This window comes from Hemibagrus wyckioides, linkage group LG18, assembly GCF_019097595.1.
Source record: "Hemibagrus wyckioides isolate EC202008001 linkage group LG18, SWU_Hwy_1.0, whole genome shotgun sequence".
Lineage (NCBI taxonomy): Eukaryota > Metazoa > Chordata > Actinopteri > Siluriformes > Bagridae > Hemibagrus > Hemibagrus wyckioides.
Genome location: NC_080727.1, coordinates 11575941 through 11591468, shown reverse-complemented (window position 1 = coordinate 11591468; position 15528 = coordinate 11575941). Strand labels below are relative to the sequence as shown.

Sequence of the window (15528 nt, the reverse complement as noted above, 5' to 3'; positions counted from 1 at the left end):
AGGCACTAGTTCTAAAGCATCTCTCTCTCCCTCTCTCTCTCTCTCTCTCTCATATATATACAGATGCGTGCACAGACAACACACACACACCACACACATAAATGCAAAACTACCTCTGTGTGACCTTCCTTACTAAGTCTACATGTGTACTGACCCAAGAACAAGGATAAAAGTATTGGCACTGATCTATTTATTTCCAGAAGAGTGGTTTGATTCTCATTTACTTGCAGGAGTGAGAGTTTCTGGACCTTCATTATGCAGTGTCTCAGTGGTGACAGTGCACAGATCATCAGTCCAGAGCATCTACAAAGATCTACATCTGAAAATTTGAAACGATCTCCAAAAACCTGTCCTCTCATTTTAGTTGCTTCCTATCAAGACAGGAAATGCAGATACAATGGGATGGAATATCATATAGATATCAAAACATTATTGCCTTGTGCCTCTGTATGGATGAGTGAGATCCAACAAAATTTCAGCTCAAAAATGCCTTGCTAATTCAAGAACACTGTGGCTGTATGCACATGCAGAGCTGAGAAATTACACTAGAAAAAATGAATGAATGTGTATGTTTGCCACTTACTGTCCTAATGAAATTACTCACGCACAAGCTCACATACACACTCTGCCTTCCAGGGGCAAATTATAAGCATTCATTACATGGGTAGGGGACGTAGGCCCGGCTGACTCTGTCTATTGACAGAGAGGACATGGTCAAATTTCCCAGCTAACAGAGTCAGTTTTCTTTTTAACGACATTGCTAATGAAAACGGGCTCGGTCAGGGGTTGGGTGGTGATTTTGAGAAGGGGGGTACACACACAGTGGTCTATTCATGGCTTGACAGACTCGGAGGTCAGGTAGCAGAGGGGTTGCTGTGCCAGTGAGAAGCTAATGGCCCTTAGAGTGAGTGCAGCTCTGTGAGGAACTGGGGGAGTCGTCCCAAACCACAGCTCTATCATCTGGCAAAAGCCTTCTTCACTAAAACATCACTGGAAAGTCTTCAGTAGTTAAAGTGGAGCTGGAGGCAAGGGTAAAGTGCATGGCAGAGCTGGCTGTCTCACCAAACGCTTGAACTTCATTGAGAACCTCCCAAATATTGATATTTTATACATCCACAGTTAGATAAACAAGTCCATGTGCACTCTGAAGATGGTGTCATTACCATCATTACCACTCACCCTAGACTACCTTAATAAAAAATAAAGGTGCTGAAAATGTTTTTTTAGAGTCAACTGGCACAGAGAACTATAAAATTCCACCATAAATGCTACAATTATTATAGTGAAACAAAAAAAAGGAAAAAATAACAGTTAATGAATCGTCCTTTCAGGAACCAAAAATGGTGAACTGGTGCATCTGCCCAGTTACATGTTTTTTTTTCTAGTAAAACAAGCAACATTTCTTAACAAGTCCACATAGTTCTATATCACAAAGTACTCAATGGCCATGAAAGTAATAAATGCCTTATTAACTTAATGTATTATTAGCTTAATGTATTTTGTACCATTTGTACATATGTTAGTGTTTCCACAATGTAAATAATGTGCTAGAGAGCACATAAATGTGCTGGGTGAGACATTAGACAGATGGGAAAGAAGGGAGTCCATAAGTCCTCCTACCATTATCTCTTTCAGTGACAGCCATCACACCCTTTTTCCTTTTTCAAAAAGCTGACTAATGAAACCTGAGGGTTTTGTAATGGAGACTCAGGAGCACATCTGTGTATGACGTAGCCTGGGGCAAGGTGCTTTCCCCCTTTGCCATCCCTCAATCTCGTGCTTTGTAAGCCCTAAAGAGCCTGTGCCCTAAAGAGGATGTGTGTCTGGCACCTCTTTAAACACAGCCTAAGGGCACTGTGTTCTGGGCTGTCTGCTGTGCAGTGCTGGATGCTAATGCTAATGCAAATTTAGTGAGCCTTCTATCCCAAAAAGTAAATTATTTAGGGCCAAATTAATCTGAGTAAATTGACTGAAAATAATGGGTTCTGTATTCACATTAAATAAATGTTAGTTACAGCTAATAAAATGTGATTTCCATGTTGGGCAATCTGCCTAAAACCGTATGCTACACTAGTTAGCCTGTATCTGTTTACAGAGCATTAAGCTTGGTGAGCTCTGGGAGGGGCTTTTTTTTATTTTTAAATTAGCATCCAGTATAAATGTTGGCTTTTTAGTGGTAAAAAGGTACAGCTAGGGATCCTAAATGAGCTAAATGAATAAAACATCCTCATTCCTCCTGTATCTCTCTCCCTATTTCTCACTTTTCCCCCCTCTTTCACTCCCCCTCTGTCTCTGACACAAAGTCAATGTCATGAATAATTCACTGGCCTTGCTCTGTCTCTTAGAGCCACGGGTGACCTTTCCCCGCAGGAAGTAGATTCAAAACATAACAATGGGCCCCCAGCGCAGGGGGATCCTGGCTAACAGGACTCTAAAAACATAACCGTGGATGCAGAAATCTCCAGGATCCCATATATTATGCATTTATGAATTATTCAATTCATGGAGTCCAAAATGCAAAGTAAATAAACATAGTCCACATACTAGAAGATCCACAGAGTTAGAGGCTAAGGCCCTAATCAGTGCTAATGTTGAACTAAGCAAACTAACCTCAGTCACGCTGACATACTGTTCTTCACCTGTACAATATCCTTATATAAACATCGTTACATTATAATATTGCAATCAAAATGCCTTTCTGAACAAAGGGAAATTAAAAACAAACAAAAAAAACAGAATTTATATATTTTTAGTATGTGCTAAAACCAATATTTCATTATATTTCATTGAACAGGATTTGTTGCTATCCTAAATAGCTTATCTTGTATTTCAGAGAAATTCAGTGAAGGGTGACATTCCACCCTGCACCCTTCGTAAATTTTCAGTTCTTGTTTCTCTAGTTACCAGTGCTACCCATAACTGCCATCTATACATCACCTTTGCAGAAATTAAGGACTTTGAACTAAGGATCCCCATTACTTTTATTTGCAAATAGAAATAAAACATTTTTATTCTCATTATAATTATTTTAGTACTAGTAGATGGAGGAATAAAACAAAAGAAATCAATAACAGTTTTAAAAACTGTTTATAGCAGCAATAAAACAGCAGTGTTTTTGTGTTCTTGTGCACCTGTGAACAAGTACAACACAAATCAGGAAGTAACATTCTTTAGGAGGGGTCCTTCCTGTCTGCCATTCTAGGCCTGAGTCAAAAATTTCATTCAGCAGGAAATACTGATCATCAGGGCGATGCAACATTTTTAAATAATGATTTAAAAGTTAAAACAGTTTAAAGATTTAGTTGCATATTTAGCTACAATAATAGACAAATGGATATATGCCAGCAAGTGATCATTACAAATGTGTGTGTGTGTGTGTGTGTGACCATCTGGTTTTATCTCCAGTTCTGTGTGTGACACTGGATTTGGAGAAGTTGTAATGATGAATGAACACATGACCTCTCTTCATCTCCCTTTCCTTCTTTGGGTTTCACTCAGATATCAATTAGACAGCATGTACAGATGGACAGTAATTATGGTTACATCATGTGTGATGGTCATCTTTGACTACTGTGTCACAAATTAACTGCTGAAATCTAAAGTAGTATAATATAATTCCATAGAGAGACTTCAAAAATGAACCCAGCCAACGCAGAGTGTGAGGGGCTATTGCTGACCAAATGCTGTTGTAAGAACATGAAAGGTGATTGGCATTTCATGAGTCCTTGATTGACAGGCTTCAACACGCACACAAAAAAACACATACACACACACGTAGAGTCAATCCTATGATTGGTCTTATCTCCAGCAAGGGGATAAAGGGCGCTTCCTTCCTCCTCACAGGCTACCACTCCACACCCCCCACCCCGTACTGACAGGACACACACCAGCAGTTTCACTGCCTGTAGCAACACAAGCACCCACACACACATACACCCACACACACATGCACCAGACTTCAGAGTTGTATGCTAGATAGCCCTGAGGGCCAATTTCATCTTGGAGGAGGAGCAAAATGTGACATCCACAGCAGAGAGACAGAGAGCAAGAGAGAGTGAGAGAAGACAAATAGGAAGACAGAGCAAGTGATAGATAGAGAGGCAAAAAATGCACAAAAGCACACTAAAAAATGAAACTGAAACTGATCAGTAAAGTAAAAAAACCAGAAGACTGAGTGACAGCAAGGTAAGCAACAGAGCAAGAGTGAGACACAGAGAGAGAGAGAGAGAGAGAGAGAGAGAGAGAGAGAGAGAGAGAGAGAGTCAGATTCCTTCCCACACAGCGCAATGCGTCTCACTCTTTTGTGGTCAACCAGGCGCATGATAGGATTGTGGCCTGGGTGAACTGCATATTGTTAACCTTATATTAACTGGAGAGGTAGAGGTCGATGGCATGTTATTAACTGCTTTGCATGTTGGGATTAAGTGGGCCACACGCAGCCGCTCACAAAAGAGTGGCACTGTGAGAGACCAAGCATTCTCTGCATGCTACTGTGGTAATGTGCCAGAGATTGTTTCTCCTCCCTGCCACCATTCCTTCTCCTTCTCTCTTTTTTAATTTCTGTCAATCATTCTAAGACCATTCTTCACTTCTTTCTGAATGATCCATGCTTCTTGCTCAGTGTTTCCCTGTTTCTGTTTCTCTCTTTGTGCTTCTGCTCTCTGTAATTGGCTCATAATAACCCGCCAAGCTGTCCAGGATCATGCTAACAATGGCTAGATTAACTTAATAGAAAACAACATGGAGTGGCCAAGTATGGCAATAGATACTTCTAATACACTTATTTATGCCATTTAGATGTCATTTTAGAGGTGAGTATAAAGTATAAATCTGGATGTTTTATATGCAAATGTCATCAAATCATTATCTCAGTATCTAGGAAAAGGGAATAAATGCTGGGTTTCTTTAAAAATGCTGGGTTATTTCTTATGAACAAATAGTGGGTTGAGTGTGCTGATACCCAGCATGTGGTTTCTTCACTCATTTACCACAAACATGTATGTGTTTGTGTACAGACATTTAAATTTATAGAGAAATTAATTTGGAGTCAAATTAAGACTGGAGACAAAGGGTTGAGCACTCTCCCTAAATAAATGTGACATATTTATGTTGAGTACTTTTTATCCATTTATTTAAGTTCAAAATTTGTTCTTCACATGCAGTTCACACACACAAGCACTAACTCTTTCTTACCATATCTATCACCAAGGAAGAGTGGGCCAAATATGTCTTTTCTCTTGGTTAGTGTGCAAGTCCAGGTGTTGGGCTAGTTTAGATTAAAAATGTGAAAAAGCAACAGGAAGTACCACGGCATCCACAGGAACTGTCACATTCTGGGCGGTACTATTGCACCGTTGAGTCCCAGCAATGGTAGCCCACATCCGATTTTCTGAGTCTCAGAAATCCCATAGAAAATAGTGCTTCAGCTCCGAAACACAGAACAAACAAAAAAAGCCTTCTCAGAATCTCAGGCTCAGTGGTGCATTCATTGTGAGGTTTACTTGTAAAAATTCTATGGGCTATGTTTATTCACATTGTAGCAGGCAAAAAGTACAACGAGGAGATTCAGTCCTTAAATAACGCTCTTGACAAATACAAGATTAAGCAGAGAGGCTGATGCAGATTTGAAATTTGCTACCTAGTTCATTATTAATTCTTAATTAATAATTAAACAATCTGAGTAAGACACATCTAGCAAAGCAGTAAAGCTGGCTGTTAACTTACCTTAATGTATTTTTGAATGGGCATTAATAAGGGGCAGCAAAATGAGGAATTAAATAACAAGTAAGCTGAATTGTGATTCATAGGGTACAGTTGCTGAAAAACCTCCAGAGTATTGAATAAAGTACAGCTTTTTTGATGATCTGAACATTATTTATGCATCATAACATAATTGCTCATCATCTGTAAAGTCACCACAGCTGGCCTTTTTATTTGTTATTGATAAGGTAAAGACAAATGCACTCAAGAAACATCAAACATCCAAAAACCTGACAGAGCACACACACCTCTACAGCCAAATTATTAATTTACCTGTTGTCAAATCATTTGTGATATAACACCACAAGATATTTTTACAATCATAAAGAAACCAACAGGTAAATAGGTAACCTATTTACACTCATCGCTCCCTGTTCATACAGCACTGAAGAGGAAATTTCACATGCCCACACACAAACACACACAGACACTTTCTCACACCCATTCCAGACCAAAAGATCTCAGGTCTCAGAAGTAACAAGCACCTTGTAAACTGAGATGCCTGAAAGTAGCCACAAAGAACAAAGTGACAAATCGGAGGCACCATTGACCTATTTTCTTTACAAATCTCAACAAAATCTTGTGCAAAAAGAATGCTTAGGCCATTTTTATTAGGTTACAAAGCTCTGCATATGATTCAAGACACTGATGAAAATATCTGTTTCTTTGGGTTTTTTGTGGCTTGCAAATATGTATTGGTGTGTGTTTAAGATGACTGCAAATACAGCACCATCATTTATGCTCTATTCAAGATCCAGTGTGACTTTTAACAAGTAATAACATTCTCTATCTGTACTCTGTCATAGCCCTTTGAAACTGACCCTCTAATTTCTGTGGCTGCTTTTCAGTGGCAAAGAAAATCCCAAAAGCAACAAAGTTTGTCTGAAAAATAAGCAAATATATATTTTAGCTACTTTGTTATGCTGATATGAAATGTACTTTTCTACCTGCAGTCAACGCTGTTTCCTTTTGACAGCTTTTCTCAGGATTCTTAGATGCTGCTTATTATTAATTATCACTAGAGTGATTGCTTTGGATTTCATTAAAATGAAGTTGTATTTATGAGACCACATTAACACTGAGCACATACTGAGCAACCAAGACTTAAAATAAAAAGAACATAAGAAAATCAAGCAGAAAAAATCCAACTACATAATGGAAAGAAAATATAATAGAAAGTCACCTGAATAGTTCCATTTTGCAGTGGAAAAACTGAAAAAAACATTTAATTGCAATTTTGTTCAGAAATTTAATCTTGAAGGTGCCCTTCCAAATGAATTTGGTGCCCTTCCAAATGAATCCTGGAGGACATCTTCCCATCATTCATCAGGTACAGATCTTTCTAAAATCTTTTTACAACCAAGAGGCTCACAAGAATAGCACTGAGAACTGTCACCCATAAGAGTAAATGCCCCCAAAGCCTGGATAATAGCTTCCCCATTGCTTAAGATCACTTTCTACCATCCCACCTCAACATAACCCATGGTACTTGACATTCCTTCAAATTGTGTACAAATACTATTAAACACAACACAATTTTCAATAAAGCAAGCATGTCTAAAATGAAGCTAACAGCTAAGCATTACTGCTAACAAGATAAATATATACACACTTAGTACTTAGTTCTGAATATTTATAATACAGTAATAATGATATATAAAGGATGCAGAGGGTTTGGGGAGATAGATGTAAAATGAATGATAGTAGAGTTGTGTTCATGTGCACTGGTGAAAGAAGGAGAAATGGCAACAGAGGGAGAAGTTGAGAGAGAGTGACGGAGGCTGAGGCTCTTTGGCCACTATTGTTTTAGAGGCTATTATCCATGTGGATTTTATTAAGAAGTGCAAAAGGTATATGGGTACAGCCTATCCCAGTATCTGGATGTGGGAACATGATCTAATTATCAATTTGAAGTACCCCAATTTGTATATCAAGACCTTGTCCTGGTCTGTGTACTTTAGTGTCACCAGGAGCTTAATGCTTCTATTAGGTTCACACTTGGTGAACAGATCTTACAGGGAAACATCAGATCAAGAGCAATTCTCATAAAAGGTACAAAAAAGATCCTTGTGTACCCTGCCCAGATTAGGGTTACTGAAACCCATCCTATAGTGATGCCTGAGGGTGGTGTCTGAAAGCAAGTGTGTGCTGCCAAGGCCACCCATATAACCCGATTTTGGCCAGTCATAAAATGGTGAAGTGAAGCCATTTTGTGGAAATTGCTACTTGCAAGATGAAGATGAAGTCAAGTGCATACCAAGTCTATATATGCAAAATATTATTAGAATGGCAAGGATCGTCAATAACAAAAACTTCAAACACAAAGCCATTCATAAATGTATTTTGGTGAGCCACAATACAGTGATCGATTTTAAATGTAGTGATTGCATCATTAAACTTGAGCCCATACTTTTAGACAGTTGGGTAGAGAGGCAGAGCTCGTAACAGCGAGGACTTCTCCCTTGCAAGTGAGTTTGCAGACATTGAAACTGAATGAACCAATACACAGCAACTTGGTTTCATTTTTGGCTTAGCACAATAAAACTACTGCCCAACAAAGAATTTCACAGCATTAAAGTCAATGAGAAGAGACTATAGATTTGCATTGCAGGGTTATGTAAAGACTTAATTCATCAGCATGGTCCAGCATTACAACAGATGAGCTATTGTTAACACTTGTGTTACATGTGGAATACACATACGAACAGAAGCACCTGTCACACTGGGATAACAAGAAGGAAGCTCTCCTACCTGTCAATGATCACAGGGTCAGAAGGCGTCTCATTCCGGTTGCCACAACTTTTTTTGTCACAACACCGACTGACATGGAGGAGAAGGGAAAAGAAACACCTTAAGAGATGTATTTTTTTTTATTTTTAAGAGATGTCGCTCTGGATAAGAGCTTCTGCCAAATGCCAGAAATGTAAATGTAAATGTATCATTTTCATGTCAGTGGACAGAAAATAAAAATAAAAATAAAAATGTAGTAGTTACTTAAGTACATACTGAACATGGAATGATTTAGTGTTAAGAGTTAAAACCAGACAAGTGATGGTAAGGTAGAAATAAGTGGCACAGACGGATTGTCTTCATTTTACTTTAGACAGGTAAGGAAGGATGATTATAATGCAAAATATATTTCCACTTTGGTAATGAAATGTCTAAGATGCTAGGAATGAATTTAAAGTTTGTTTTTAACCACTGTTCTGGAGTCAAATGTCAGCTGGAGATAGGGGATGATGAGGGGTCAAAGGTGATAAAGAAAGAGTGTAAGGGGGTTAGGAGCAGCTTGGAGAGAGAGTAAGAGAGAGGGAGAAAGAGAAAGAGAGAGAGAGAAAGAGACCCCCAGGCTCGAATTTCCTCTGCACAGATGGCAGTGGGACTCTCAAAGGGGCTGGGGATGAAACTGTCACATGAAACCCACAGTATTGTCTCTTTTCCCTAATTCAGTCTCACTCTCAATAAGGCCAATTTTTTAGGACCTTTTATATAAGCTAAAATATATTATCTTTTCAGAAGCTGTACTGAAAATACATTATACAGTAGACACTGCATTGATAATCTCTGTAGGAAATGTCCTGTGAAATAAAAATGATAAATAATCTTTTTTCTGTCACACACACACACACACTCATGTTATAAGTAGAAATTATGTTAATTACCACATCTATCAGCTTATTCTGAAAAAGTGGCATTATCTATTTTCCTTAACATCAGTCCAACCCTAAGATCCCGACATCAGGAAATTGCATCTTTAAACTCCAGGTTTCCTTCCTGATTCAGCTTTTGAAGAAATGAAAATCTAAATTGCCTCATGTAATTAACAGGAAACAGCAGTTGCCGTAAATACACAGAAACACGTATGGGCCTCCTCCAGCATATGTTTTATTTCACAGGATGCTTTGATTCATGTTGTTGGCCCTGTGCTATGACAACCTTAATCTTTAAAAAGAACCGTTTTGGCCTAGTCTAGCAAAAAAAATGTCCTTTAGCATGTTCTCACAACTGTTTTGGTCATTTTTTCTTGTTTGTTCAAAGAAATGGAATAAGCACTTCTGTCCCACAGTTGCAAGCTGGCAAGGCACCATATGGCTAATGGTGGTCTGTGGCAATTAGCAGGCCTGATTAATAGTGAACAGCCTAATTTTCTGCTTATAATTGAGAGTGCATTTGAATTCACCCCACCCTCCCCCTAAACACTCCCAACACACACACACTTACACACATGCATACAAACACACTGGCAAGTTGTGAAGGGAACAACTATTGGTTGTCATGCAGACTGTCTATCATCATGGCAGAAGATGTTTGCTTTTGTGGTGTGTGGGTTACATAGATAGTTAGACTCCAGTTAATGTTCACATTAAACATCAGAATTGGGAAAATGTGTGCTATGTGACAGCATCACCCAAATGATTAGAAAAAAAATCACCTGGTATTTTTCAAGTCTTCAAATGTCCATTTTGGGTGAGTCTGTGAGTCTGTGACCATGATCAGATTCCTGTTTTTGGCTGACAGGAATGGAAACTGATGTGATCTGCTGTTGTAGTTCATTCACCTTAAGGCCTGTGTTGTACTTTCCAAAATGCTTTTCTGCTCACCAGGCTAGTAAAGAGTGAATATTTATAAGTAGCTTTAGACTTCCTGATACATTTTTCCCATTCTGATGTTTGATGTGAACATCGTGAAGCTCTGCATTTACATGATATAATAATTGGCTGATTGGATATTGGTAAAACTGCATAAATGAGCAGATGTGTAACTATTAAAGTAGATAATACATGTATAAATGTGTGTGTGTGTGTGTGTGTACTACTCAAGATGCTGAGTCTTAAATCTTTGAATCTTTGTTAACTAAGTTCCTAAGCCAACCAGTCTTGCAGTTCATAGTACTGCAGAGAAAGCATATTTGTTAATGAAGCCAAAAGAGTAATGAGTTTCTGCTTGCCCTAATTAATTCAGGATTACGGTTATGTTCATGAGGTGGAACACTGTTAAAATGTTGCTAAAAATAGGTAGACGTCAATCTTCCCAACCTACTTCTTTCTAAAATTCTTCTAGAAAAACTGCTATCTTACCTGCACATGATTTCATGGGTCAGTAGCACACGGCACATCTCAGGGTTCTTGTCCTGACCTTCATAGATGATCGCCTTGGAAAACAGAAAGCAAATGTTGGAGTACCATTGCTCATTTTGTTCATCTGGTAGCCAACAAGATGCACTTAATTTTTCATGTGAATTTGTGGGCAAAAGGCAGAGAATATTTTGATACTTGATGAATAATTATCTTAATATTAGTCCTGCATATACTGTAAGATTCATTTGAGCTTTTTCCAAGATTTAACTACCATCTATCATCTCCACAATCAAATGACGTCTTTCCAGTGACCCCTTACTTTTTCCCAAACTGCTCTGTGATCTCTTGCTCCAGTTCAGCTCAGAATTCAAGACCACAAATTCCACTTGAGAAACACTCAAGAGACACACTGAGAGGGCTTGACAGCTTGAGCATTTTAGAGTGTGTGGTCAGGGCTGTGTTTAATAAAAAGTCGTGGGAATCCAGCAGTGTCCTGCTAGTGTAGTGTCTCTGGTCATTCAGATCCTGAGCAGAATGTGTCTGCCTCTTGAGCAGCCTCTGGTTCCATTAAAAAAAGATGTGGGTGAGAGGAAAAATAAAATGGATAAGGGGTTTCAGAAGCAGGTGTAGGTAGGGCACGTTGGTCTCATCATTTCTATGTTGCCTAATTCCTCTGTTTTCCTTAACCCAGATTGACAGTTACAGGTAACCTGAGAGAATAAAGAACACCTGCTAAATGTGAACAGGTTGATGAGGGAAGGGATTGGGCAAATGAGTCGTTCTGAGCTTTATAAATATGCATTCTAGAGTATTCCATCCTTCATTCAGAAGACATTAACTTTCCCATTAAGAAGTTCTAAAGAATGAAAAAAATTAACTTCTAAAATAACAGTTGTAATTAACTGTTTCAATACTTCTTTTGTCCAGTCAACTATATATGGATTATTTTTGAGAAATGGGATTAGATTTCTTGAAATGTAAAAATGTCTTTGCATCACTGGATCTCCACCCTATGCTCTCAGACCTTAAAAATTCATGACTCATACTAGCCAGTCTTTCAAAAACTATAAGAAATTGTGCATAATTTCTGTCTTTATTCTTTTTCTGTCTGCTTTCTCTCTTCATTATCTCTCTTTCTCTTTTTTTCCGTTTTTTATCTCACTTTGAAAGTGCCAGGGAAGCTGGGCAGGATAGGATGTGTAATGGCCTGTGCTCTCACTGGAATCTTGCCTACTCTAGCGTATAATGCAGCAAACAATCGCTGGGATGTGGTGAGTATGGGTTGGAGGGAGAGGCGTGGAGGCAGGCATGAGGTGGGCATGGGGGCAAGCAGTTGGGATGCCAGACTGGAGCATGGAGGCACCATCTGGCAAGCCACCTCCTCAATTTTCTCCCGAATCTTCACGGCTTTGCTCTCACCCCTCCCCAGTACAAACTACATGTCCATGCCAGGCTGGGGAAGCTGAATATTGGAGGTGGCACGCCATTCCAACCAATCCTTCGCTTGACAATGCCAAAGACATCACCTTGCTAGGACTCATGGATCTCGTTTAGATTCTTGCAGACTGGTCACAAATGTCCTGTTTCTGTAAAGCCTATAACCTCCATATAATGTGGCTGATATATCTAGATGCCAATCTTCATACACTGCTTAAACACTTAAGCACCCAGGACTCATCTGCAGGCTTTTTACCTTTATAACTTTGATTATATAACATACACCTTTTCTAATCATGTTATTGGGTGTATAATAAATGCTGAATAATTAGTAGCAGCAATAATTAATAGCAACTGAATAATGTGCTTTAGTAATGGCTAGAAAATAAGCTGGGACTTTAAGGGGTTATGTAAAGCAGTAAATAACAGAAACACTAGTGCCAGAGTGTTTAAGTCTATTTTAAAGAGGGTTACTGGATGCAAGAATCATCCTACTTGTCAATTGAGATGTTGGCTTACAGTGGCAGACAATTGATACATTGTTTGATGTTTAGGTGTACTTTACACCACACAATGACACTGAAAGTGATATCACTGCAGCCAATGCTGTAGCTGGCAAGCTCATACAATCTAGTCAATTCAGTTACTTTTCTTTCACTTTGAGAGAAAGGGGCCAAGGGCTTTTAAAAGTGCACAGAATGCATCACTGTCTACCTGCTGCCCCATGCTAGTAGACAATATTAATCCATCTTATCACAGGTTCTTTAAGGGGGTCAACCTTATTTCTTTTCATAATCTCATGACACAATTTCCACACAAGAAAGGAATACATAAGTTATAATCATACACTTAGATTTGAAATCTTACTAGTCTTTGCAGCAGCTGCAGTAACTGGACAAACTTCATTATGCAATGAATTATATCATGCCATAATAACTCAGGATGAAAGATGAATTAGCAATAGAGACTACACAAATTAGGACAAGCCAATCTTGACCTCTTTTTATCTTTAGCAGCTTACAAATAGAAATATTCTCAACAAGTGTTAAATTATTTTCCATTAGTGTTGAGTTGTTATAAGTCCGTGGTGTTAGGTCATTCATGTCAGGACTCTGATCATCTTATTTTATCCCCTTTATCAAAAAGATATCTAATAAATCAAAGTTTTACAGTCATAAGTTCTACTTATGGCTATCTGTCAAAATATTAAGATGATGCATTGCAAACAAGCATGAGCAGCATTCATAATACATGTCATCTTGCCAGCTGCACTTTCCTTCTCCAGATCCTTCAACAACTTCGATATAAACAAAATCCTATAAATACATGGAAACATGTTTCCTACAAGGTTAGTATCATCTGTTAGTGTGCCAACACAATGTCCTTTTTTCCAGGCTGCTGTATGACTTTAAAGGGGTGCCGCAATTTCCTTCTTTGTTCCCAAACACACACACAAAATATACAGATATTCCACCACACCCCACATCAAATACACTTATATTCTGTTTCATAAACCAAAAAATGACAAACAATCCATAGGAGGATGATAGAGCATGGAAGAGGAACAGCTAGAGGACAAGTTTCAGACCCAGAGTTTAAAATTTTGTAAAAGAGATATTACAGTGATGTCAACAAATAACACAAGTCATATGAGAAAGTGATATTAGGATGTTGCAAGAACATGGGACTAAGTTGCTGCAAGTGGGAGGGATATAAAAAATTATTTTATACCCATATTATCTACTGTTATTTCCATGATTTGTATATGGATGACAATTACATAATTTACATTTTTAATAAAACATTTTATATGTGGAAAAAACTTTTTACTTTTAAGAAAATTCATTAATCAATATTATTTGCTGCTTTGTACATTACTTTTTTTTAGGAACTTTAGGAACTCCTACAGTCCATGCCAGTCTTTATGCAAATTTACAGATATATATTGTATATTAACACAAATTTCTAATGTAAAGCAAAGTGTCCCATAGATGCTGCTGTACATTTTTTTTTATTTTGCAGATGCTTATATAAACAGCATCCTACATTTGTGGTCATGCTAGCAAAAAAAAAACTGATTTTTAAACATTACATCGCTGATTCTTTTTATATATCAAATGTATGTTTTATATATAAAATAATTTAAATGTTTTATGTATAAATTCTCTTGAGCTTCTTGTCAACCAAAAAAAAAAAGACTGAGCTCCAGTTTCACACAATAATGACTAATAGTAGATGAACACTAACTCCTTACTAACCCACTAAGTAGCATAACCCCTAAAGGGCTCATCATCTCTGGTGAAAAACGTTCAAGCTTATCCAGGGAGGGGTATTTCAGCACGCAGTCCAATAATAGTACGCCTATACATTTTATGCGCATTAATGATAAATCTGCCTGCCCAGTGGAGGGGGTGCGTCGGGGGGGGGGGCATCAATGTGCGCTTTGAGTAATATAAAGCAAAACGTGGTATCTGCTGACTACTTTTAGGCTTTATTAAACGAACAAGGACTGTACTTCTGTCTAGACAATTTAAATAACCATCTTATTACACCAGACGTCTATTACACCTATTTCGTTAGGACGGGGTTGGAAAATAATGAAGACTAGCGCTAAATATAGTCTAAGGTATAAAAACTACAAAGAAACCCACGAAGAATTTTCGAAACTAAGGTAACAGGGTGATTTTTTTTCTTCTTCTACTGATAAACAGAGAGAATACAAGCGACAAGGCGCATAAAAGCGCCAGTCCTCCCACGAAGTGTGGCAAAGCAGTGAGTTGGGAAACAGCAGTTCTTCCCAGCACGCAGGCTCTTCTTCTCACAACGAGCTTTTAATGTACTTTGATATCGCCCATGACACACATAGAAGCAAGAGAGAGCGCGAGCGAGCAACAGAGGGGGGAGGCAGCGCCTGCAGATATGTTAGTGACCTGCTAACTGCTGAGAGGCAGCACAGCCAGTCTTCATCACACTTCATGACCACTGTGCAAATTTTTGCTATATAGAATGACTGGCATAGCAAAGTATGTGCCAGAGTACCACCTAAATCTCCAGCTGGCACATCCAAATGCGTGCTTGACAAAAATAAATAAATAAATAAATAAATAAATAAATAAATAAATAAACCCACACATTCTGACTAATAGTATGTTTTGTTTCCACCTCATAAAAACAATACTAGGCTATTTGTGGACGATTTGTTGATGCGCACATGAAGCAGAACTGTCTGTAAGTATTTTCTAAAACTGGTAAT

The 15528-nt window shown here is 38.3% G+C and overlaps 1 protein-coding gene across 3 annotated transcripts in view; it reads right to left on the bottom strand.

Moving 5' to 3' along the window:
- The window catches only part of ebf1b (EBF transcription factor 1b), a 95981-nt gene that overhangs the window by 76025 nt on the left and 4428 nt on the right, over positions 1 to 15528 (bottom strand). For all 3 annotated transcript variants that reach the window (XM_058415352.1, XM_058415354.1, XM_058415353.1), the window contains exons 5-6: positions 10839 to 10912; positions 8512 to 8580 (exon numbers count right to left, since the gene is read on the bottom strand). In XM_058415352.1, coding sequence (XP_058271335.1) covers positions 8512 to 8580; positions 10839 to 10912 — 143 coding nt within the window. The remainder of the gene's footprint in view (positions 1 to 8511; positions 8581 to 10838; positions 10913 to 15528) is intronic.